Raw genomic sequence first — 22,939 nt, 5'->3', positions numbered from 1 at the left:
GAAGCTTAAAAACTTAAGAATTTGAATGGCCTGGGTCACTCTTGTTGAGTCTAATTTCTAAAAACAGTGCTTCTCCTTTGGCAGCATAATGATGAGAATGGGAAGCAAAGCCAGATGATTTACACATCTAACACAGGCAGTGAGGCAAATGTGCTGACAGCCATCAATAAAAGTATCACAGAAACAACCTTCCTGCTAACGTGTGAATTAACACAACCCACTTACTACAAGTAACTAAAAGGTCCCTCAGGCAGCTGAAGGTCAGGGCTGTGGCTGCATAACTACCTGGTTTGAATGTGTTTGATCAGTCTTTATCAGACCCATTAAAGAATACACACCTAGATCATGCAAGTCAAAAGGTTCACCAGAGGCCTCACGGCCCAAAGGGACTAGCACAGCAGGGAACATTCATAAATCCCAATCCACGGCAAGATCTCTTAATGAAGCTGCCACCACGACTTTGTCTCTTCCCAACGATTAGTCTGTAGACTAGGAAATTATCCTGGCATGCCCACACACACTCATAATACCTAACATGATATGTATGATATCGATAACCTATCTAATAATTCTGCTTGTCCATAATTATCAGATTATTATTAATGACACAACACAATTAAGAAATAGATGAACATGAAATGAGTTATTTTTCCCCTCGGACACTCGTTCACAGCCCACTTAGGTAATGCTTTAGCAAATACTGAACACCTTTCAGTTTCAGTTGAAGTAAACAGGATATAGAATGCTTAAGTTCTCTCCTGCATGAGGAGCTTTTCCAAATTATTTCAAACACAATGGGGGGACAGATGTCATTTCCAGTGAGAATCCACTGTCAAGAAGTACCAAAGATAACTTTGTTCTTGCAGTTGAATTTTACAATGCCACTGTAGTTAATTTGATAGTAAGTTCTTCAATTACACTCCTCGGGAATGTAAATAAATGCTGTTGCTCAACCATACTGCCTCATTAGATCAAATCACATGATATGGCATTATAGGGGCTTCCTGCTTTGCTTGGCTCATTTTTGAGGGTATTATTAGCCAATTCCTTACACAAAAGCTAAAACAGTGCTGTTACAGATATCCTTTACTCAATTTTAATGATTACTAATCTTCAGGCTTAAAAATATGCATTTCAAAAAGCTCCTCTGGAGTTTAAAATTTTAGTTTATTGGATTAATTGATAACTATGGTTAGAGCTGTGTTGTGTAAAAACTTCAGGAAATGCCAAATTAAATCTCACTGATTATATGTTCAGACAAAGTTGGCAGCAATTTTAACTTAATACTTTTAAAACTGTGTGTAAATAACAGTCTTTACTATTTTAAAGGAAAAACGAGGAGTTTTAAGTTGTGTTAAGAAGAGGTAACAATCGTTTCATGACAAATCCCACAATGCATCAGATAATTAATTCAGCACTGGATTAATGAAGCACTATTTATGTCTGCAACCAGTTCAGTACACCTCTATCAAACTACACAAGACATGACTTAAGTTTCATTCAAATATATTGTGTGCAATAAGGTTAATATTTCTGTTTCACAGAAAGCAGTTTCAGATGTTTCCTCTGGCTGAAATAGCAGCTACTGTGCTCCCTTTCAGTTCTGGCCAAAGAAGCTGGGTGGTTGCCTCTGGACATCACTTGCACTTTTGCAGCTGACCACTTCCATGATGAGATTCATCCTCAATGGTGTGCAGATGATGAGGATCCTTTTTTAGCTTTATGAAATACTGCTCAGAGAAATCTGACATAGTCTATACTCCAGGGCTGCATAAGGAATGATTAAAAGGTTTGCTTTAAAAAAAATAAATTTCAAAGCCATGTGTTACCTTAGCCAGATGAGTATTGATCCATTTTGTGAAAGTCCGTTTCTGCACTGCCTCTTGTTCATCTGAGAATAAAAGAAAATCATTTTGATTAGACATCACTGGACACTTTCAGATTTACATTATGGAAAAGTAAAATTTGCTATTGACAACAAATGCATTCCGCATTTACCAGAAACAGCTCTGTATTTTATTGAGACATTCAATATTGCCTCTAAATACTTGTAACAAATACTTCATATTATTACAATAATGTTCTGATACTTAACTATTTGAAGAGTTTAATGACAAAGTTCAAGTCTTAACAAGCCAATGACCAGAAATACACCATTTAAAATCTGAATGTCAAGCTAAATTTGAGTTCTAAATTCATACTATACTTACGCAAGGTCTGAGCACCTAGAACTTCTCTATACTTTTTAACTAGAATCCACATCTCTGACAGTCAAACTGCTTTTATGTAGAAAGTCAGCTAGGGACTTGGAAAAAATACTCTTAGTGTGTGTATTTGAAAATATTTAGAATGTTAAAAAAATAAGATTTGAAACTGCATTATCAAACTTATTTGTCCTCTGGGAGATCCTGCCAGGAAGGAGCCATTAGCTAGTTCAGGCAGTTTCTACACCACTACTTACTACCTCCCTTAGTCCTGTCTCGAAGCACTTGTCTGATTTACAGTGAATTTCCCTGACTGTCAGATTGTCCCTGTGGGACAGCTGCCAGATGCACAGATAAAAATAGCTCCCGAATGAGCTCCTCCAACTGCAGCAGCAAGGGTCACAGCAGTGGAGGGAAGAGAATCACAGCACTATAACCAGTCCACAAAGTCCTGCCCCTTCCTTATAGGTAACCAGTTTTGACACATAGAATAGTATCACAACAAAGGTATTCAAGTATTCACGAGGGAGATTTTTATTTCAAAAATAGGAGGAAATATCTATTTCATGGAAAAACAAATAATGTTATTACCATCATCAGCTCTGAATAAGCGCCTTCATTTCCCAGCAGAAAATTCAAATAAATAAAATTGCTGTTAAATATTTACTTTTCATAAGAATATATGCATATCCCAAAGCCTACAGATGGAGTATCTAATTTTAGCTACTGCATTTGATAGTGACTTGTGCAGCACTGAATAGCATTTTCCCTATTCCACATCTGTAAAATTAAAATGAATATACCTTAATACCTGTTAAAATTCTGGCATAGATAACTACTAAGCCTGTTGCATTACTAACTAACAAGCATTCATAACATAGCATCATGAGCTTAGCTCCCTGATTTATACTCATGCAATGCTGCTTCACAATGAGGGTACATAAAGACAGAAATCACCACACAAAATTCACAGGTAAAAATGTTATCTTCAGTGGGACAGTGACAGCTCCCTGACCATATACAAAAGTGTCTGTGTATTATAATTCAGGAATATTTTCTTTACATGTAATTACTATCTCACATATGAGAAATACCAGAGGGAAAAAAAGATACCTACACTCTCCATAATACATTGCTAGACACTTTATGCCTAAGAAAATAATTTTGTATTCTTTATTTTCCTTTGATATCATTGGCAGGTGGTCTTACATAAGTTGTTTAAGATTTATTACATTCTCAGAATCTACTTGTTGCACTTATGGGCAAATTATGAAAAATATCACTAAGATACTGCATCATGCTTCATTCCACACTGACTATTTTTGGCAGGGAGTTGTCTTGACTTTTTATGTGAAAATTGTTTCTACATTCTGAAAAACAGACTTCTCACTGCATGGTTCCTAAACATGAACAAGGTGCTTTCCATTTGACATACCACAAATGTCAGCTGTGCTCTGCAAGTCCATATATAGGTAGCCAAATTAACTTCCATGGAAGTACTTGTACACTTCTGTTGGGTTTTGTGTAAGTGTAGGGATAGAGATCAAGCACACACAGAATCAGTGCAGTTCTGCCTTCATTCACACCTCTGAAGCTTAAAAAAACAACCCTGATACAACAAAGGCACACCAAAAGAAATAAACCAGGCCTTCAGAAGTCAAACTTCTCATCAAAGAAATGAGAGAAAATGATTCCATAATTTGTAGTTCCACTGCATCTTGGTGATTTAAGAAACAACCTGCTGACAAAAACTGGAAATCAGAAAACCAGCTTCCAGCTTCCAAAGAGACACTTTACCAGCAGAAGACATACACAGTTTCAATCATACCACAAACAGCAGAAATAGCCTTTCTAAATAACCTGTTTCAAGGGAATTTATGTGAGCAATATATTCTTTATGAGCCCAGCTGGAACTACTAACAATAAAGTTTCCTTGGTTTTAGCATTTATGTGGCAAAGGCTTAAAAAGAACTGATTTTTCTGATACACTGTAAAATCTATGTCTGAACATAACAAAAGTAGCACTTTGATTTTAAAAATTCCATTGTAAATATGCTTTTTACAAATTTACCTGGAAGCAACTCTGTTATTTTCATTGATTAAATTCTCTGCAGAGGTACTGTTTACCTCTACCCACAAGACATGTGTGTCACACAGCTCCTTATGCTCTCCCCACCTGCAAGGACTGTCAGCTCCGTATTCGCACCACTTACCCTGCTGGCGCTGAAAGAACTCGGGAAGCACATTCCATGACAGAGCACTTCTGCCACCAGCACCGTTATAGTGAGCCATAGACACTGCTGCTGCTGCTGCTGCTGCTGCTGCTGCTGCTGTGGATGCTGCTGTGGATGCTGCTGCAGCTTCTACCCCTCTCTCATGTGCAGCATTTCTTTAAAATACAGCCAGAAGTAATTTTGCAGCAATGATCCGATTTTTTCCCTCACTGGAAATGCAGGCCTCTTTCAAAAATCCCTCCACCATCTCTTATCAGGGAATTCACATAAAGCCAAACCTTAAAAACATCCTTGTATGTTCTCGCTGAGATGCAGCAGCCAGACAAAGCCAGCTGTATTGGAAGCAGCAGTTCTGCTGGTCTCACTGCCATCATCCTTCTCCACTGTTTTTCTGTGGAAAGATTTTATTATCCCAGCACCAACCAATCCGCAAGCAGAAATCTCTGATGTCAAGAGCTTGAATAATTCATCCAGGGACCGCAACAACCCAACTACACTGCTGATATCCTGAAGCAAAAAGATGTGTGGCTGCAAAAACTGATGCAGCTTTCTCACCAGTGCTTTTGTAACAATATAGTGCTCAGTAGGTAAAAATGGTTGAATGGCACAAACCACCTTCTCTGGGTTGTCACACATATAACGGAAAACAGCTTTCAAAAACAACCACTTGGGTTCACTGCATACTCTAGAGAGGCAAGGATGTCCTTCAGCTTTGCAACTGGAAGTGGAAGAAATAGCAAGCAATGAATCTGAACAGACATGTAGGCCACATAGCTTTGAATAATGTATTTGATTTGCTCTACAAGGGGCATGAAACACATGTAAGGACACAGAGAATTTTTGGAGTACACCCAGATGAGCCTGAAACATACTCAAATTTCTGATATTGTGCAGCACTTTTGATTCTGTTAAATCAGAGCACCAGAGCATTTGAACAGATTTCTTTTCCTCTGGTAAAATCAAGGCAGATATGAAACATTCTCTGTGGAGAATCATGTTATTCCCCTACAGGGGCCAACAAAGTAGTACACACTACTGAAATGAGAATAAGAAAGCCCTCTTTCAGTATGCCATTATTGTAAATATATCATTATAGAGGTCAAATTCAAATTTCTGTTTCTGTAAAACACCATGACTCTGACAATATCATTCTGCATCTGAAAGAAACATTGCAAAAAGATATGTTTAATCAAATACCTTCCTTTAATTGGCTGGAAATAGCTTCATATTACTACAAACCTTTCCTCTACTAAAGCATCACCAACAGACTGCTTTTATACAGGAATTTTTGATTAGGAAAAAAAAGACAAAAGTAATTTGCTATATTTACTTTAAAACATTTAGAATAAATTATTTTCAATGAGCACAACCAGCTATGCATCTTCAGACAGTTATGAATATGTTGATGGACTATTCATCATGCATACTTTTTATAATGTCTGGTATTATGCTGACAGGTGTGTGCTGTGCAGCAGCAGATGGCACATCAAGCACCTCTAGCCTCAGGTGCTTGGGGACAGGATGGTGGGAAGGCAGATGCAGTGCAGAGTAGCAAATATTGGGTTCTGCTTCAAGGCAACACAAGAAGGAGGCTCATGCACAGAGAGTCAAGACAGAGTCAAGTTCACACATGCCTAATAAAAGCATCCTGATTGATTTTCACAGACTGAATAATGTGAAGATTTATTTTGTTTCTTGCTTTAGTGAAATTCAAGTTCCTCACAGCTCCAGTATCCTTTTTTTTTTTGTTTTCTTTGGTTTCAATAGTTCTGCACTAAAAACACCAAAGAACTTTTTGTTTTATTTTCTTTTCCAAGTTTTTGTCATACTGCTAAATCAACCAGGGAATACAGAAAAGTGTGCCAGAACAGCTGCAATGTTTCAATGTCACTTGAGAACAGAACACAGCACAGAAAGCAGTGGACAGCACCTCAATGGAAAAATTTGTTTGATGAGCAATATGGCATACATTCTCTAAAGCTTTCAAAAAGTTATGTTATATAACAATTTCTGTCTTCATTAATGACATTTTTAACTTCAAGCAGCTGTAGAAAAGCTTGCAGAGTGAAAGCAATAATATGGAGACACTGCTCATGAAAAGGGGCAATATTTTAAACTGCATATTTAATTAATACTTTCATAACAGGTGAATTACCCCAATTAGGAATACTGCACAGAGGCCATGCAGATTTATTTCTTGTCCTTTAAACCTCCAATTAATGTTTTTTTTTTTTTTAAATTCCAGGAAAGCTTTGGTTTAAAAAAAAAAAAACTGCCAAGTTTAATAGTAACTCTGTAGGTTTTAGGATGAAAGAAAGGATGCTGTGGGCAGTGTGAGCAAAGAGGGAAAAGTTGTTTTTGGCAGCCATTGGAACTCAGTTGACAACAAGACTTAGCAGTACTGATACAAAGAATGGGAATAGATTTTTAAATGCCTCATGCATTTATATTTTTTTTTTTTATATTTTAAAGAGAAAGACAGGTTTTGCCAAAGTGCAGCTTTCAGATACACTTCTACTGAATGTGCTTTATCAGAGACAGTGAGATGGTCACAGTAACAGTATTTATCTGAATTTCCAAGATTTGGGATCTAGGTCGACACATCACTCATAGCCTGCTCCACCACTGAGCACCAGTCTGCTCCCCACCAGTTTCTGCTGAAAGAAAATCCATGCACAAGGGCTAGAAGGCAACCTTGGCCAAACCCCTGCTAGAGAAAGTGATGGGGAACAGCTCTCTGGGGTTTGCACCAGCATATAGCATTGCTCAATCCACAGGTAACCTTAGCACAGCCCTTTGGGAGCCAAAGGTTTCATGTCATTTGGAAGAGTAGAAATAGAGAAAACCCACACACATACTGGTGGAAAAACTACCAGAAGCTGAAGTGTGGAGAAGCAGGCTCACATCGGCAGCAGCACTGCCTGCTGAGCCACATGCTACTGCACAGCAACTGGCACACAGTTGAGGACTTTCTGCTCTTACTGTCTGAATTGTATTTACACAATATGCATTTTGATTTTATATTTCTTATTGATCTCCTTCACTTCTAAGACAGAAGGTGTCTACATAGTCACTATTTAGAAAGATGTAAATAATAATTCAATTTATCATCCAAAGAAAGTTGCATTTCAAAAAAATATCTGGCTAGAATAATGTACAAACTGAAAAAATCAATGTGTCTTCTTTTGTTTCAGTCAATTTATTGCAAGCACAATCAGCAATCAGTCTCTCTGGAAGCACTTGTGGATTGTGCAAGCAGGTTAAATTTTTGAAATCTGGGAAACCAAAATTTTAGATAGCACTAGAGAGTGTGTTTAACTCAGGCTGTTGGCTCCACCTCACAGCAGTGCTTAGACTGTCACAGCATATGCTCATGCTGTGGAACTTGGGAGAATTCCAGTCCTTAGATCCAAGGTAAGGCCCTGTTGTGCCCATATTCTCATGAGCACATGTCAAAGGTTCCTGTGCCACCCAGACTCACATTATCCCCCATTTTCCTGTGCTCTGGTTTTCACAGGAAGGGACAGAGCATGAACAGAGCACAGTGCAGTGATTTAATCTTCATTGTTAGAAGCCAGGACATGGTCTGGACACAACTGCACTGCCCAAAACTGCTTCACTTTGATAAGAAGGACTTCCCTTGGTGTTTGGAGAAACAAACGAGGACAACATGATTTCTGCAGTGGGTTGGAAGATATGCCCAAAATGTCTGGCTCGTGCATCTTTCCCCTTTCCAGTCCTTGCAGCACACATGCTCCTATTTTATGTTTTGAGTGACTAAAAATAAAACAAACTGAGATTAAATTGCTATGCACCATATTTTGCCTGTATGGGTTGCATTTTTTTCTTCTCCACATGTAGAAGCAGAATACATTTGTAACTAATCAATGAATGTAGTTGCATTTTATGTTTATTGTGTATCTGCCTGTGCTGCAGCACTACTATTTTCATCTCCACTGACTGCTGCCTTAATCTCCATTTCATGTAGACACATTACTCATATATGATTCACTTTCATAGTATCCCCACTCAACTGAATACAGTCAGAAATTAAAGCACCACCATTTAGAAAACCATTATAGGCATACTTAATTCATTTTTAAAAGCAGCACCCTTGAAGATATTAACTAAAATCAGGATACACAACATTTGAATTAATCATGTGCAATGGCTTCAGCTCTGTCTGAAAGATTCAGGATTTGCTGCTCTGCAGGTGTCTATTTACTCATCATTTTGGCACAGCTGCCAGTGAACTTAAGTGTTCACACACACTTCTTTTCCTGCACCAATAGATAAGGTGAAAACAGCCTGATGTAACTGATCAGACTCAACTTGACATTTTTTCTTATAATTATTTTTTTCTCTAATTATGTACTTAAAGAGATGGTTTGGATGGTGACAAAACAGACAGAAATCTATAAAATCCAGTGAATTTCATTAAAAAGAATAACTATCCTACATAGCACTAATGTTTCAATACATTCATTCTAATAAGTAGCCACACCAGGTCAAAAACTAATTTTTCCTAAAGACATTAGATTTAAAGGCACTGATGAAAAATCAGTGATGATAATTCTTCTGTCTATAAACTACCTACTACAGTAACATTTGCAATGACTACAATAAAAAAACCCCAAAAAACCAAACTACTAATATTTTTTGAGTTTTTTTACAGCTCATTGCAGTTCTGCAATTGGCATCATGCTGCCATTTATACATTTTGCAGCTGTTCTTTCTACTGACATGAAAACCTTGTGTATAATTACCTTTGTGTGTTGTTGGTCTATTCCCTTAGAGCTTTTAAACTCAGATTTAAAAAAAAAGCCTCAATGAAACAAACTCTAACTTTTAACAGAAGTCTTAAAGACAGGCACATCAAATAATTTAAAGAAAATAATTTAAATAATATCTTTTAAAATGTTGGTTATAGATCTATAGGTAATCTAGATCAGTACCAGTATGTCTTCAAGTATCTTTATTAGTCAGAGCTTTAAGCAGTCATTCTGCAGTCAAGAAAGGTACTCAAAAAGCAGTTATACAAAAATGCCTATGAGATCAAACTGAAGGTAGCAGATCTCTGAAAATTAAAAGCACAGGCTGTGATTTCATCTTTCACACACTGTGTGGCACTTACATGAACTCCTGAAACAATGGAGAGTCTTGCTTTCCTGAAGCCAACCTTGTCAGGCAGGCAAACTACTGTAACAGTCATCACTGATTTGCAGTGGATTTGCTAATATTGTTTGACATTAATAGGACTGCTCAAAACATGATGCACTACAACCTTTGAGACAGACTTTGTGCAAAAATGTCAGAACTGAATTGGAATTCGAATCTTTAGTGTTTCTCTGTTATGAGAAACAGAAATGTAAATACATTGCAGCAAATGCACTGCTTGGAGCAGATTTCTACTACCAGCAGTAAAATTATCATTTTTCTATTCCTACAGTGAATTCAATAGCCTAAAAACAGTGGGAAGAGACTTGATTTGGATATGGAAAGCTCAGAATCCACTGAAATAAATCAAAACTTATGGAGACATACTAGGCACATGCTGTCCAATGGATTAAATCAGGATATAAGCGTCCTTTTTACTGTAGTGGTATTTTTAGTATGTTGCTAATGAATTAAGAATATTCACCAATAATTATACAAAACGTTTCTATTTGTTTATAGTAAAAAATGTAGTAATAATTCTAATATGAATAAAAGAGACTAGAACAAAACATCAGAACAGCTCAAAATCAGTAAAAACATAGACATGGTAGTAAGGGTTAAAGCAACACTAAATTTTGTGGTACCAAATAATACATCCTGCTATGTTGTAAGATGAAAAACAGCAAACCACATAGAAAGGAAGCAAGCTGGCCAACAAACTCCAGGCAGCACTTTGAGATCTATCTATCTATCTAACTATCTAACTATCCAAAAACTATCCAAACTATCCAAAAGTGAGGGATTTTCAAGGAAATCAAATTGGGCAATGTCTTGAACAGAAATAGATTTCCCTGCAAATGACAATTACTTGTGTGATCCTCATTCCTGCAGTCGCTGTACTGTCTGTGCCATATGATGCACGAACATCTTGGAAAAATGCACTACTTTGACCACCATTTCTGATACAGTCCATTAAAAACCAGTGAATTCTTTTCATGAAGGCTGCATAGGATCAACCATTTTGAACTTCAACTACTTTTATTCTCAAGCTACATAATCAAAAAGCCCATTGAGAGCATCAAATGGCCTAAACATTCAATGAGCCCTCAAAGTGATAAGAATCATAGATCTGTCTGTGGTATTCAGTTCAGCCAGACAAAGATAAAAGAGGCTGCTAAAACTTCAAGGCAGACTAGTGAGCTACAAAATGCAGTTCTATTAGGATTTGTATCAGTAATAACTTTATTCCTACAGACAATTCTATTATGGTAACTAAGTGCTATCTAGATCTGGAAGACTGTAATTGTTCAAGCATGGAAAGAGAAAAGAAACTAGTAAAGAAACTAGTAAAGAAACTACCTGATAAAGTGCTAGAGACAGTGAAGAACTACAAACAGGCTTATGATTTATGGCAAACAATGCTTTAACAAGTCAGTGGAATTTTTTTTTTGTCAATCCATCTACAAGTTATTTGTGATGCAGAGTCTTAATTTTAGATTGGCTGCTCCTTCATTTTTTTCTCAAAACATAAATGAATAAGTAGAACCTTCAGAGTTACACATTTGGCAAGAAGCAGAGCTCTGGATAACCTGAAAAAGTCTATCCTAATTTGTCCAAATTGCAAGCCTTTTCAAATTCTCACAAACACTTGAATTTTAGCACTTAAGACTCTCCAACAACCCACGTTCAAAGCCTTGATGAAACACTAAGCAGACTGCACACAAACTGTTCCCACAAAGAGTGGTGGAACGTGCTTCAGCTTGGGGAATACAGGGAAAAAATCAATTTTTACTGCCCATAACTGCTTCCGCTTCAAGTAATCTTATGAGGAAGCTGCATGCTCAAGATCTATCCCCACCTTCTCTCTCATCCCCATGATGGTGCTTGGATGTAGCTCTCTGTTTCAGGCACAGAGGGGACAAAAACTAGGTTAAAGGGATGAATCTGAGGAGGGAAGAAGAAAGGTGTGAATTATCTAGACAGTATGTACCCAGAAGGTGGGAAAAACCTCTGACTGGCATCTGGAAGAGTGAAAGAAACAGGCAGAATCTGCCTGTACTGTCCTGGAGTGCATGACACTATTGTCATTGCCAAGACAACTCAGAAGTTAAGTATTCCAGGTGTAATCATGTCTGTACAAACTTTATTTTCTCCTCTTCTACACATGTGATAGGATCAGTCTTTAATTACATAACCACACAGGTTCTAACTACATGCTTCCCACCATTTTTTTTGTGCATGAAGGGAAAATTGTCAATTAATAAAATGTGGGGTTTTATTTTTTATTGTTTACAATAATGTTGCTCTTCCTGTAAGACCTAATGATTAAGCATGTGACTTTGCAACTCTTGCCCTATTTCTGTAACTACTTCTTCTCTTTGATATGAAAATACTATGAAAAATATTTGGGAAAGTGTAATTAAATTCACTACAAAGAAACCAAAAAACCCTTAAAAATATACTTGAAGCCAAATGATTTGAAGATAAAAATATATTAAAAAAAAAGGCTACAATGTCAATGAAGACAATTCAATCTCTGAAACCAAGTGTTAGGAATGATGGACTTCATCATACATCAGAGTCTTTTCTCTGAACATCATTCCACCCCAAAATCATAGGATATAGCCCATAATCAAAAACCAAGTATGTTCACTTACAAGTTTCAGCTATTTGTATACTACACCAGTTCGCTCAGTGGAATTGCATTGATCTGAACAGAATGACTCTGGCAAAAAAATTGACATTATTCAAACTAAAGTGCACATGTCTAGGCACTGATTAGTATTTTTAAAGCTGATTTGACATTCTTCTGTGAAACACCACAGCAAGCAAGTAAGTGTATTACAAAACAGTATCATCCTGACTGTTTGTCTTCAACAGTCTCTTCCATAGCAGCAAATCACAGACACCACTAGGCAAGTAAAAGAATTTTTGTAGTGATTATATTACTTAAAAGGACAAAAAGGAAATCTGGGCCACTGTGCTGGAATAATGAAATCCTGTTGAGGAACAGCTAGAGTAGAGCCCATGCCCTGGGAGAGGGAAAGCAGCGTTCTGCCAACCTCTGTCCTTGCCCACGCAATAGAAATTGAGCTGAAAAGTTCAGTAGGAAAGTTGGAAAGCAGGGGGCTGCCATGAAGGGAAAGGCAGTGATGGTCTGCAAGCAAGTAATTGTTCTCATCCCTAACAACCAGGGGCAAGTGAGGCTTAACTTCAAGCATTTATGATACATTTTGCCCGCCCTTTAGATTGAAGTGAGATGGTAACTTTGCTCTTGGACAATTACTTTTTAAAAGCTCTACTAGGCTCTCATACTCTTATATCTGTTTATTGTTTTTTCCCTTGGAAGCAAAAATTTATTTTCTTTATATATATTTAAACATAACCATGATCTTATTCATAATTTCTGCCCTAACACTGCAACATGCAAAGTAATGAGAATTTTGCCAGTGAAAGAAACAAGCATTTGTCATTGAGCTTCTACTTCAGATTGGTCATCATTTCTCATCTGAAATACAAAGGGTTTTTTTTCATTCATTTTATAGCATACATATTTATAAAGAGGACCTATTTCCCTAGCACACAGAAAGTTTTCATCTTACTGGCCCTGCTGAATAAACTCCTGCACATGAACAGATAAAACTGCTAAGTGCATTCCAGAGTTCATGACATTTCACTGCTAGTAGTTAAGGAAGTAATGAGAATATTGGCCTCAAGCAGCACCTGTAAGGTGCATGCATTTTGATTTGCCACAAATCGATAGGGAAAAAACCTTGTCTTAATCCAATTCATACTCAATGAGAAAAATACAGTATGAATACATTTTCAAATACCAAAAATCCCTCCTCCTTCAGCTCATTCATACCTTACACCAGAGAGTGAGCTTCAGGAGAAGCTCTGCAAGCTGAATATGCATTTCATCTGTATTGATTTTGTCTGTATTTATTCCAGTTGCCCTGACACAAGTCTTCTGCAGAATGGGAAGGCATGGAATATACTGCACTAAATAGAAAGAAACCCCCTAACACAACTTCTAGACTCTAAATCCATTTTATTCTTTTAAAACAGTATAAAAGTAGGTTCCCTTAAACCAAGGATCTAATCCAAAGATGAAGTCAACCCAATGCTGACATAGTTTGTGCTTGTTTGGGTCTTGGGTTTTTTTCCAAGCATCTTTCTAATATTCATGCTGTGCAAGTATATGCTGATTGCTATCAATGGCAATGATGAGGCAGCTAATTACAAGTGCAGCAGACACTAGCAATAGGTATGGTAACATACTCCAGTAGGCACAACATGCTGTTTGTGTCCACAGGCACAGAAACAGTAACCTCATGAACTCAGAGAATAAGGTAGGCAGGAAGTCTACATGCTGCAGGATTTCAATGTGTATGAGGTACAAGAAAACAGTGGAACACATGAATGTTCATTATGGAGGTAAAATTTCTTCCCTAATTTCCTGTGGGCCTCTTAAGTGTGAGCTGAATTACAAACTCAGACTTTTTCACTTTTGTCATAATTGCTCTCCTTCACAGGAAAAGTGTTAGTGAAACTCATAGTATTTATTTAATCTAGTGGACCTGGCAGTCCTCAAATACAACAGATAGAAGCACATATCCCAACTCATAAGGATATGACAACTCGGCTGCAATAACTCTCTACTTTTCTAAGCAGGATTCAGTAGGAAAGGGTAAGGATTGGAGAAAATACAAGATACCCCTCCGTTGACTTCTTTTCCGGGTGATCAAGTCCCCAGGAGTCTGGGACACAAATCACAGAATCATAGGATCAGTCAAAGAATGGTTTGGCATGGACCTTAAAGATCATCTTGTTCCAACTGCCCTGGCACAGGCAGGGATATCTTCCACTAGACCCGATTTCTCAGAGCTCCATCCTACCAGGCCTTGAACATTTCCAGGGATGGGGAGTCCACAACTTCTCTGGGCAACCTGTTCCAGTGCCTCACCAACCTTACAGTAAATAATTTCTTCCTAATATCTAATCTAAATCTACTCTCCTTCATCTTAAAGTAATTCCCCTTCGTCCTGTCACTACATGCCTTTGTAAAAAGTCCCTCTCTGCCCTCTTGTAACCTCTCTTTATGTACTGGAAGGTGCTAAAAGGTCTCCCTGGAGCCTTCACCTCTCCAAGCTGAACAGCTCCAACTCTCTCAGCCTGTCTTGATTGCAGCAGTGCCCTCTGATCAACGTGGTGGCCTCCTCTGGACAAGCTCCAACAGGTCCACGCTTTGCTTGTTTTGGGGACCCTAGACCTGGATACCAGGCAGGGTCTCACACGGGCACATTTCTTTTGATGCAGCCCAGAATACAGTTTCAGGATACATTCAACTTAGTTACAAACATTACTGCAGACAAGACTGCAAAGACTTGTCCTCTTTACAAGCTTTACTTCACTCTCAGTAGAAGCAATAGAAACCATTTATTACTGTGTAATATCATACTTAATTACCCTCACACAGCATGAAAAATATTATTACTGAATCATAAAAAATTAAGTGTTTTGTGAGAAGCATGTATCTTCTACAAAAATAACCAGAAACATTCAATAAAGTAAAATAAAAGTGAATATAAATTCACTGAAATTAACTTCTGTATTTCCTTTATAAAAAATGTCATAATTTACTTTTAAACGAAAAGATAAAAGAGTAGCCTACAGTTAGCAGCATAAAATATTCCCTAATTTTTATACATATTACAGGAATATAGGGTAAAAACAACTAAGTAAAACTTTGTTGAAGCAATTATTGAGAAAACAACATCCTGGTTCATTATTAGTAGGTTCTTTATCACTGTATCTAGGTATGTTTCTTCCTTTTGTTTTGTTTTTAGCTACCATAATATGAAAAAGAGAAAAAAAAATCAAATTGTAAATCCAACCTATATAATGTGCTTGTTATACTGTTAACTGTTAACACTGAGCACTGTTATACTAAGCACTGTTAACAGTGCTTATACTGTTTTATTCAGTACATTTAGCATATATCTCTTCCTTTTCTGTGTCCTTGTTTCGTGACATACCTGAGGCTACCTTCCAGAAAGCTTAAAAGCTCATGGTCTGATTGTGATTTCACACTGAGCCATTCCACTGACATCATTAGGGCTGCATGAGAATAAATTTCAGCATGATGAGAACCACAGTGAGATGAGCTTACTGGGGTCTACATTCAGCTGTAAAGTCAGTCTAAATGAAAGGAAAAATAGACCACACAGATTTAAACTTCACCATTCTTAATCAGTCTTTTCATTTCGATCCTCCCTAGGATGCTTCTATTGTATTCTCAAAATAGCAAAAAAAAAATTATCACGAGAACCCACATAGGCATGAAGTATCTAAACAGCAGAGTCAGTAAACAAAACCCTTGAGGACTCCTAAGAGCACTTATCAGTTTTCTCTGAAGGTAACCAAATACCAAACAGCAAAACACAAGGACTGTGCTGTAGATCGGAATATGACAATGATGATGATGAACCTAGTGAAAGGTTTTAACTGCAGTTCATCAAAAATCACCACCCTCAAATATTTACTTATTATAAGCTTTAAATTCACTTTTTGAATCACACCAAGATCTATGGGTTTAGGCAAAGCATCTTAACAGTCAAGATACATTATAGTAAAGCTGCTTCCCCAACCTGAAATACAGACCCTGTACAAAGCCAGAGCAGCAACTGTGGCTTCCAAAGGTTCACGTCCCTTCTGTTCCCACAGCAGTAGCCACTATTCTGACTCCACAGGGGAAGTAGCAGCTCCAGCTTGGGTTTTCAGGGCTCTGGCACAGGCAAAGGCAGCAGCACAGTGGTGACCTTGTTCCTGTACAGCAACGTGCTGCCTTTATTTTATGTATGCCAACTGCACTCCTATTAAATGCATGACTTTCTCAAGAGGTGTTAAAAAAGCGCTGTTTGTATCGGCTGGTGCAGGAGGATGCAATGGAAACAGAAAGGATAGTACAAGAGCTAAAATTCATTTCCTGTTACAAACAGAGCTGCAGGACCATATGCTGTAACTGAGAAGCAACTGTGGTGTTGGCTCACGAGCACAACAAGTGACCCTAATTACAACACCAAGAGGTATTTCCTACAAGGCTGCAGCAACTGATGAAACTCATTCTAAACACAGTACAGGAACCTCACAGTACAGGAACAACATTTGCCTCTTATTGTCCTTATGACAAGAAAATGAGAAATAGCTGGCATTTCTCTGTTAACATTTATAAAAGAAAAAGAAAAAGTAATTTGCCCAGCTCCTCTGCTGGTTGGGGTAAGAATATGTACCTGGCCTATCAATCATCTCTACTGAAGATAACAAACTGCTTTCTTTCAGGTAAAAAAAGCAAAGTCTGTGCAGCCGTAAGAAGCCAGATGCCCATTCTGCTTCGTGTATGTCCACTGAAGATGAAGAGGCCTCAGGCCACTTAGAACTAATAAATAAATATATATCTAAATAAGGTCAGAAAAATAATTTATTTGCTTGTGCTTATTCGTACTATGTAATATTATCAGCAGTTCAGTTATTAAGTTTTGCTTATTTCCATGTAACTATTACTTTTGCTAAGACAAACAATTACAGAATTTAGATATAACTGACCAGCATGAAACCATATGCCAGGAAAAAACCCCATTAACAGGGAAATGTATTAGTGAGTGAATTTCTACCACCTCTAAACTTTTCTACTTGCTTTTTATTATTGTTGTGTTTTCTAGCTGGTGAAACAGACCCTTCACTCCTGAAGGGAAGCCATGCTCCATACAAAGCACGTAAGTGAAGAAATTACTTTTGAGTGACCTCTAGTAAATCCTCCTAGAAGCAACAAATTTGTAGCAGTACCCTGAGCATGGGATCCAGGGATAACATCATGGAGAGAGCAACAAGGTGGGATGGTGAGAGTGGCTGGACTTGGTAGCAGAGCTGGAAAAAGGACCAGGTATTGGGGGAAGGTGGGAGCTGTCCCCAAGCAGGATCAAACATTGTCAGTCTCCTCCAGGGAGGTCTTAACAGCAAGACCTGGATTCTTTCCCACCAGTTCAGTGCTGTGTTTCACACCATGGTTACACAAACTCTTCCTGTATCAATTTGTGCATGATTTTCTCATTATGACAATGTTTGCATTTAAAAACTGCACCTCCTAACTTGGAATTATTTCTCTAGTCTGGAAAGCAATACTTCGTATCTGTGACAGAGTAGAAAATATTAAATGCTGTCTGGTCAACAAACAAGCCCAAACAAGTCGGCCACAGCATACAGAGCTCAAATACTTCACTCAGCTGCTTAATGGGACATAACGTTCACTGCATTACAACAAACTGTTTAATGTTGTTCAGCTCACTTTGCCTTTATAGCCTTGGCAATCCTGTTTGACTACTGATATTATTTCATACCAGGAAACTAGAGAAACAGTAACGGAAATTATTACGTGCTGCAACCTAGTATCTTGATCTATGCCTCAAAAACTGATAGCTGCATACCACAGTATTTTCTAATTGTTTTGACAAAGGAGTTCTACTTCCTGAAAGACACTTAAGATTTGAAGTCCTTGATTGAAGTCCAAGAAGCCTTTATAAACTTCAGTGGGTACAGCTTGTGTCCTATCTGGAGAGAATAACAGTGAAGTGCAGTGAAAAACTCAGTTTCCCATTGCTATTCTAGGGCAGTCCAAACTTCCTGGTCAGCTTTTCACACTGAGGAGAAGAGTATCAAAGAATGATTCTGAAAGCAAGTATCTGCAGGCACTCTGAAGATGACATCTCACTAGGGTTAAGAGAAAAAAGTACACTGTTTATGGTCTTAGCAGATGGAGGACAACTCTGTCACCTTCACAGTGTAAAATAAAACTACCACATTAGTAATTCCGTAGGTAACTGCCATTGAAGTATTAATGCAATCAGTACAATAGTAATTAGTGTTATTATTCAAGAAGTTTCACTAAAGGGATCACCTGAGTGACCCATTTCAGAAAACACATTCCATGGTTTTCAGATCAGCCCCTTTTACTCAGTGGAGGCCAGATGAGTATAACCACAAGGAGTCCCAAGCCAAAAGCGTGATGGAACTTGTCTGTCTGATAATCACCTCAAATGATAGCTTCTGCAGAAAAGTTCACATTTGAGGCAAAGTGAATGAGAGAACTATCTTAAATTCTCCCCTGCAGGGTCCACACCAGAACCTGTTACATTCTCACAAATAACTGAGGTATCAGGATATGATACAAGCAAAAACTCCCCCAATGGTGATTTTTAATTTTTCTTTAATGAAATTAGCATCTAATTTTTAAGTCTTCCTCTTCCACCAGATATTATGAGCTGTCCATTCTGTAATCAAAGGCTGACAATGGCTGTTTAAGTACATGCTGATGGTAGAGATCTGGTTTCATGTCAGTCAAATTCTGGATTTTGGACAAGTTATCTCCCCTTGGTTTAGGAAATGTAAGCAATCAAGCCACAGTGAAATAACCAAACTGGGACTTTGGACTACTTTCACACCTCAGAAAAAGGGGCATCTACCAAAAATACTTACCATAGATTTAGTCTTCTAGGCCTAGAGAACTAGGAGTAAATTCAAGTGTTTTTTAATACCTCACATATTAGAAAGTAAATACATGGAAGTACAGTAATGTCTATGGATTTACATGCTTGCGTGAAGTGTGCATGCCAGTTTTTACTTGAACATGTATAACAAGGATTGTGATGAGGCCATGAGATTCATGCTTCAGGGAATATAAACCTTGCAGAATCATTAAATTAGGCTTTCTATACCAACAGATCTGCAAGGAAGTGCTCTGCATGGAATGCAGAATCAGAAGTTTATCAGGTAACATCACTTTATTCTTTCCTCTCCCCAGATGCAGCACCATAGAGTGAGGGATATGGACAGAGACAGGGGAAGGGTAGGGACAGGGAGAGCAGTGTGGATAAGGAGATCAGTGAGGAAGCGTTTAGTTCTGTAACTTCCCCTGAGTGCTTTGCTGAGAATACAGGCCCAGCCAGGCATCATTACTGATGGATGCAAGCTGCAAGATAATCCTGTGTGCAAAAGCCCCAGTCATTTCTAGGACACCAACCTACTGTAATATGCTCTTTAGTGGCCTTAATACAGTATGTTTAGCTTAGTGGAGTGTCTAGGGAAAACCCCCCTTTCCAATTCATATTTATCATTTCAGGATGCTTGTGAGCATTATGCCCTAGCAACACAGAAATTTGGTTGGTGCCATATGGACTCAGAAAAACCACACAGTGGCTGCTCAAAGGGTCTGCCTCGATCTTTGACACAGGAGCTGAAATCATTAACTGCATGTGCATAAGGATACAGAGCAGCCCCTCAGTGCTCTGCTCAAGTGAAATGGAGCAATGCCGATTTACCCTGACTGAGGTTATTTCCATCCTTATGTAAGTCCTTGCATTAGGTAAAGCATAATGCAATCAAACATTGGGAAAACAGACAGAAAATGAGGAGGGTAGAGAGCAAGAACAGAAATGGATTAACACTTGTTTACCAGGAATTGCATAAATTACATCCTGTTTTTTTTTTTTTTTAAATGACACAAAACCCTAGGAAATAAATATTTAATCCAGCATTTGAAATAACCCACAATGTCTACATCATTACAAATACAGCCTTCAAAGTAAATTTTAACAAGAGGTTTTGCTAATGTTTGAAAACACTCAGAGTTCTTCCTAGATGGAACAGACTTGGGCAAGGGCAAAGTTACTACGTTTAGCTTTGTTATTATTTTTTTACTTTTTTTGAATCTAATTCAAAACTTCTGGATCCCCAGGCCGGAAAATAGCAGAGCTTCACAACTTAAAAATGTTTTAAAAATTAGTTCTGAACAGATTGAGTAACATTAACAACAGAATATGAAAAACTATCTATCTGGTGCTAAGTCTCAGCCAAGTTGGATGATATCCACAGATTTTGGGTGTGTGTACTCTGACAAAAACCAGCAAAACAATAAACAAAAAGATGATAGACTATTGTTGGGGCAATTAAAAGTACTTCAGCTTTCACACAGAAACAGGGAATGCAAAATGATGGGTTTTGCTCTAGTTTTGAAAGTAAAAGCAAGCAGAGTCCTAACATGCTGTCACATTCAATCAAGGTCAAAACTGGGCTGCTTTCCTGATGAATCAATATAAAACTGCATGAAGACAATCTGAGAGGCAGAGGATATTAAAAAACTTCAGTATTTTAATACTAATGTGAAATATATGATGGCACATGGGACATAACTTTATTGTTTACTATTAGAGAAGCAAAAGAATCTCAGTGATCTCAAATAGGGCTGAAGGTGCTCTTAATTTCTGAAAATGAGGCCACTTTTATTTAAGTACAAAAAAATGGATATCGCTCTAGGGATCCAAGTTAAAAACGTAACCTTTAAAAAATAAATATTGAGGCAAATACAAGTCAAAAGTATTGTATCTGGGCTAAGTAACCTTGAAATTATCCCCCATTTAAATATATGATTACCAGAGTTGCATGTGTGCCTACAAAATGAGCTGTTTGATTACAGCTCCTCTTCACTCGCAACAGGAAATAGCATTTTAGAGAAGAATAATAAAATATGACAGTGTCTCTGCCAGTGCTCCTGGGTAATGCCCTTCAGGTCACACGCACATGTTCGTGCATGTATAGATGAATGCACAATCAATGGAAGTGTGCACTTGCACACATTAATTTGTGGAATATATAACTGTTTAAGTGACCATTTCAGTGCTAATAACGCTTAATAGTCAAAATTTCAGTACTGGGGAAAAAAAAAAAAAGTATATTTTTAAAAAGAGCACCCAAAATCTCCATTTGAAAATGTAGTTTCCTGCACAAAGAATAAAACCAGAACAGATAAATGTGTGTCAGCCCTTGTCAGACTTTACCTCAGCAGTCAGATTCTACCACCAAATGAGAACTGAGAGCCAGGATAAGCCTTGTAAGTCAATGCCTGGCTATGAGCCTGAATAGAGGGTTTCCCCAAACGCCATCTGAGTCATCCCACCAGCTGTTCCTAGATGTTCAATTTGCCACTTGGCTGAAATGACACTCCTTTCCCTCACTGATTGCTCTTACCAACTGAGTCCCTGCACCAACTTACCCTACCTGAGGTTTCTCCAGATTGACTTGAATTTTCTTTAGGGCCATGCCCTTTTGTGCATACTTCTTTTCTTATTCCCTGTATGGCTCAGAAATTTGTTAGCATCTCCTCAGTGACAGGGTACCTCCACATGTCCTTAATTCCTGACCACAGTTCTGGGGTCACACTTTTGAATCCTTCACATTGGAACCAAGGGCATAGATCTTAACTGTATTTCTTGACTATCTGCTCTGCCACTGCTTTTTCATACAGTAGGAATCTCTCCACCAATCTTGTTACAGGGCCTCCCTGAGACAGACTTTCAATTATCATTACTGTGATACAGTAATATTTGTATATGGTTTGCTTGGTGGAGCTTGTGTCACTGAATCTACAAGTCATAAGCATCTTTCATCTATAACTTAATGTAGACAAAGATCAAAAAAGATTTTCTACTGAAACATCCTCTTTTGTCCTGACACAAGCAATACTTTGAAATCACTTCTTGACTAATACAAATACTTTCTTGCATTGGTTTCTGGATATGGACATAGAAGGATGTGCCGCCAACAGTGCTGAAGAAACATATGAGGAAATTACAAACTTAAATATTGCTTTGCATGAAAGAATCTTTCCCTTCAAAATCTACTGAAAAGAATTTTAAAAAATTATATGATAACTTACAAATGAAACCTTGATTTGATAATTTTAATTAAAGATTTGGATTAATTAATAACAGTCTGCTTCCTAGAGGAAATGAACCAGTTTTCAAATTCTCCAGAACAAACCACACACTGTGTTGACAGTATTATAAAGAAAATCTGGAGAAACACAAATGACTTGGTAATGAGTCAAAAAAAACAGAATATTAGAAAAGAACAGCACTGTACAAGTAGCAATGCACAGATTAGGGACTATAAATTACTGACCTTAGCTTTTCCTGATCTTTTGCATGAAAGTTTGTTGATAGTTACATTTTTTAAGAAAATGTAAACATGCAGAAACACTACCATTCATGGCTAATTCACTGTAAAGAACACTGCTTACCAGAGTGAGATTCCCACCTCTTATTATTGTGTTATTACTAAAAATTAACCTACTTGGGATATCATGTAGGGTCAGATTTAATACTTTCAAAGCTTAAATGACTGTTAAATAATCTAGGTGGAAGGACACTCCTGTAGGACGTCCCACCTCCAGAACTTGGTAGCAGTTGTCAAACCACTCATACATCCCATCCCCCAGAAAAATTTTAGAGACCT

General features: G+C 37.7%; 1 protein-coding gene across 1 annotated transcript in view; it reads right to left on the bottom strand.

The window, feature by feature from the left end:
* Window positions 1–22,939, bottom strand: part of SYNE1 (spectrin repeat containing nuclear envelope protein 1) — a 288,904-nt gene that overhangs the window by 237,883 nt on the left and 28,082 nt on the right. The window contains exon 3 of the mRNA XM_085055829.1: window positions 1,830–1,891. Within this exon, the coding sequence (XP_084911955.1) occupies window positions 1,830–1,891 (62 nt within the window). The remainder of the gene's footprint in view (window positions 1–1,829; window positions 1,892–22,939) is intronic.

This window comes from Lichenostomus cassidix, chromosome 3 (genome assembly GCF_008360975.1).
Source record: "Lichenostomus cassidix isolate B80296 chromosome 3, HeHo_3.0, whole genome shotgun sequence".
NCBI lineage: Eukaryota > Metazoa > Chordata > Aves > Passeriformes > Meliphagidae > Lichenostomus > Lichenostomus cassidix.
The sequence above is the reverse complement of the archived record's forward strand: the minus strand, read 5'-3'. Positions and strand labels throughout refer to the sequence as shown.